The sequence below is a fragment of the Abrus precatorius genome, unplaced genomic scaffold (assembly GCF_003935025.1).
Source record: "Abrus precatorius isolate BTA unplaced genomic scaffold, Abrus_2018 Scaffold7, whole genome shotgun sequence".
Classification (NCBI taxonomy): Eukaryota; Viridiplantae; Streptophyta; class Magnoliopsida; order Fabales; family Fabaceae; genus Abrus; species Abrus precatorius.
The window spans coordinates 26,370,579-26,374,424 of NW_020874417.1; the positions used below are offsets into that span (position 1 = coordinate 26,370,579).

Genomic DNA, 3,846 nt, shown 5'->3' on the forward strand with positions numbered 1-3,846 from the left:
TAACTGACTTCATTTCTATGAGTTCCATGCATGAAAACTTAAATAAAGATAACAAATTGAAATAAAAATACTATTAAATACATTGGCTATTAGAATAAATGATAACTTACGTTGAACCCGTAAGCCACGGCAAACTTCATTTCAAAAAGGAAAATAGCTAGTGAGGAGTGTGTACATTCAAAAGAGAAAAAGAAATATAATTGATATTGTCTTAAAAGAAGAAGAGAGATAAAGAGACATGAGTGGAGAGGTACTAAATAAGTGTTGACATTAATTGAGTGGCTAAAAATAGTGTTACAGAAAACATATGAACCATTATTTGTACTGTTGACGAGGGATGCAGTTAACGAAATTACTTAGAGGAAGCAGAGCAATGGTGAAGGGAGCAGTAGGTTTGTGTGGCGGTCAAAGCCAAAAGCACAAGACCCCCAATAGCTGAGATGAATTTGGCAGAGGTGTACTTGGTCACGGCCTTGTTTCGCTTCCATTTGATATCGAACTCGTCGTTGACTTTCTTAATCACTCTATCCAACTTTTGAGTCTTCATATTCTTCCTAATAGACTTGGTCATGCCATTGAAAAGATCCGCCACAACTTGATTCTTTAACTCCGTCCTAATGACGTCCGCATCTACGAGCAGCTTCACATCCTCAGCAGTGTCTATAATAGCTTTCATTATTTCAACGTATCTTGTGAAGACCAGTCTTTTGGATTGAGTTAACGACTCGTAAGCCACCAGGTTTCTGATGATCACTTCTGAGTTCACATCTAGTTTGATACGTGGCAAGTAAAACACATTCTTCTCATCGAAATCCATGGTTAAGATTCCTCCTTTCGCAGGTTGGAATATGATCCCTGCTTTGTGGAGTTCCATCACAGATGGGATGATAACCACTGGGCGAGCATCATCCTCTGAATCTGTTGAGCCGTCCTTACGTGTCACCTTCTCAAGCCGTTTAAATGTTCTTGTATAACATTCCAGGGATTTATTTTCAGCTTCCAATTCGGACAAAGTCTCATATGTGGTAGCAAAGCAAGGGTGTAACCAATATCCCAAGGTTTGTATCACACTAAGTAAAAAGCTCAAAACTTTTCGAACCATCGAAAAAAAATAACCTAGCACCATTGAAACTCCTTTCCAAACGCGCTGAATGATATATCCCACAAAGAAACATATGAATAATAGAAATATGATTATATGAAAGAATATGGAGCAGCACCTGTAGCAGCATGGGTGTGCCTTTCTAAAAATCTTTTTTAGGTCTTTGATCATTTTGCTTTTGGGAACCTCAGGCTCGGCCTGAGGGTCAGTCCCGGCCTGAGGGTCAGTCCCGGACTGAGGCAGTTGCTGACCTTGCTCTGAATTTGTCCCAGATTCGGAGGGAGGTTCGGGATTAACAACCAAATTGTACATGAGATCCAACAAATGATGACAAGTTTCTGGAGTATTGCACTCTAGTATATCGACAAGTGGGCAGTGCTCAATACATAATTTTTTCAAGGTTGAACCAAGATTATCTGTTTGAACTCTGTTGCTGTTCAATTCATTGATCTGCTTAAGAACGTGAATGGGAATTTGGTTCTCGAGCATGAAAACTTCCCTGATAAGAGCATTCCTGGTCAATTCTACACCAGCAACGTTAAACAGTGGCATACCGAGTGTTCCACGTAAGAAGTAGGGGAATCCATCGCTGTTGGGAGTGCTGAGATGCTTGATGAAACCCAACAAGAACAAGCTATCAACGGTGAGTACGTAGAAGAAAGTAGGGTCATTATATGCGGATTTCACGTCCTTGTGGTACAAAGCTTTAATATTTAAGGAGACATAGTTTTCGATGAGTTGTTCGAATGCTTTTTGGTTGTTGGGTACAAGGTCTTTGAGGACCCTTTTGGCTGCAGCCAACTTAAAATCCATTTTCAAGGTGAGATCAGCACGGAAATGATGGTATGGACCAAGACCCACAAACGTAGGCACGAAAGCCTCTGGCTTGCTAGAACTCAAGGATTCTGGGACTTGGCGGATGCAAACTTTATGAATATTTTGCGATTCAGGCTCAATCTCCGAAGGCAAAACTAGCTCATTATAAATTTCTATCACCCAAGCGTCGTTAGTATCATACTTTTTGGTTGAATGCGGCTCTGCCTTTGACTCAGATTTCTTCAGGGTTTTGCTTGATTTGTTCATGGTTAATTTAGATTTGCTCTTCGTTTCAAGCCAATACTTCTCTTCCCTTGTTTGCCTATATATAGACTTTAAATAATTTATTATATTAATATTTTTTATCATTATTTATTAGTATAATATTTTATGTTATTTATATATTTATACTAGCTGTTATTTTTTGTTAAAAAATCATACTGATAGAGATTAATCTAATATTTAGTAAATGATCATTTTGTCGTATTGTATCGTAAGAGTAGAATTAATTTCTCCTTACAATTTGCCTGTTTGGTGCATGGCAGATGTTATCTCATGAAATATTTTTCTGCGTCACGTGTACTGCATGTCGTACTATGTGATGAGTACTCGTCATGCGTAAAAAAATTGTTTAGTACACAGTGACAACGTAAGTGCGATTAATATTTTTATTAATAACTAAGAAAATAATTAAAACAATAAATTCAGAATATTGCAAATAAACAAAGAAGACCAATGTGAAATACTTTGTTGCTAATTAAAGTAGTCTCAAAGGTGAGGTTATTGCTAGTTAATTCTAACATTCACATGACGTGGTTCTATTTAATGGCTTATATAATTTACTGGCAATGATGTGGATTCTTAACCAAGTTGATGATAAATAATTAGGGTAGTTGTAACTCTTAAGTTAAGACTGCCAGATAAAGACTTGAAGGTAAGAGTTAATTACCAGCTTTAGCCAAACATAATTTTGGATAAAAAAATTAGGACTGCTGAGGACATTCTCACTTCATAATTGGCTGAGCACAGCAAAAAATTATAGTTGTATATAATTTTAATTTTGCATTAAAAATTTCATATATTTTATTATATTTTCTGCTTCTCTACGATTGTGAAAATAGTGTATACTCTTCTTTCATAAATTGCAATATATTAATTGTTAGAGCATGACAAAAATATTTTATTGATAAATAAGTTTTCATCGAATAACTTGAACTTTTCTGTGAGTTAATCTCTGACTTTGTATAAAGTTTCTATGCCTAGGCAATCATAAGTGTGATCCCTGCCACTTCAACACTTATTTAGAGTAGGACATAAAATCTATTACGTTAGAACTTAGAATTGAAAACAAAAATTCCTACAACTCATCGTGTCCTGTAAAGTGTAAATTTTTCATTTTAACCATTAATTATCTTTTAAAAGTTGATTTTGAAATGTGAAACAAATAAGTACTTAATCCTAACGTTGTCAATTCTGTGTCCGATCACGATCAAAGCTTCACAAAACCTCTGATGAAACCTTTTTAAAAGTGATTGCATCGTTCAACTTAAAAGTTATTTTAATTTTCCACGTTATTTAATATCCTTCAATTTATGTGACGCTTCAAAGTGAACGTGATTACGTCAAATGCTAAGGTTTGCTTATGTCCTTATCCCATTTTGTCACGATGCCAGCAGTGGTTTTCTTCCCTTCTCTTTGTTGGGAAAAAAAAAAATTCATAACACCTAGTTTCTTAACAAATATAAACTTTTTATAGGATTAACAAATTCTCTTTCTTAAATCGTCCATCATAGCGATTATTCAATGGTTTAAAGTTTTGTCGTGTTTTTAACATGTATAACGATGCATAATAAAAAATCATAAATAATAATTTTTTAATTATAAAATTATAAAATATTGCAGAATTTAATATATTAATAATATTTAAT

At 34.8% G+C, this 3,846-nt stretch overlaps 1 protein-coding gene across 1 annotated transcript; it reads right to left on the reverse strand.

Moving 5' to 3' along the window:
* Positions 1 to 352: 352 nt before the first annotated feature.
* Positions 353 to 2,185, reverse strand: LOC113871683 (putative UPF0481 protein At3g02645). Its single transcript, XM_027508782.1, has one exon. It carries the CDS (start codon positions 2,183 to 2,185, stop codon positions 353 to 355), a length of 1,833 nt encoding a protein of 610 aa, XP_027364583.1.
* Between the last annotated feature and the right edge of the window lie 1,661 nt (positions 2,186 to 3,846).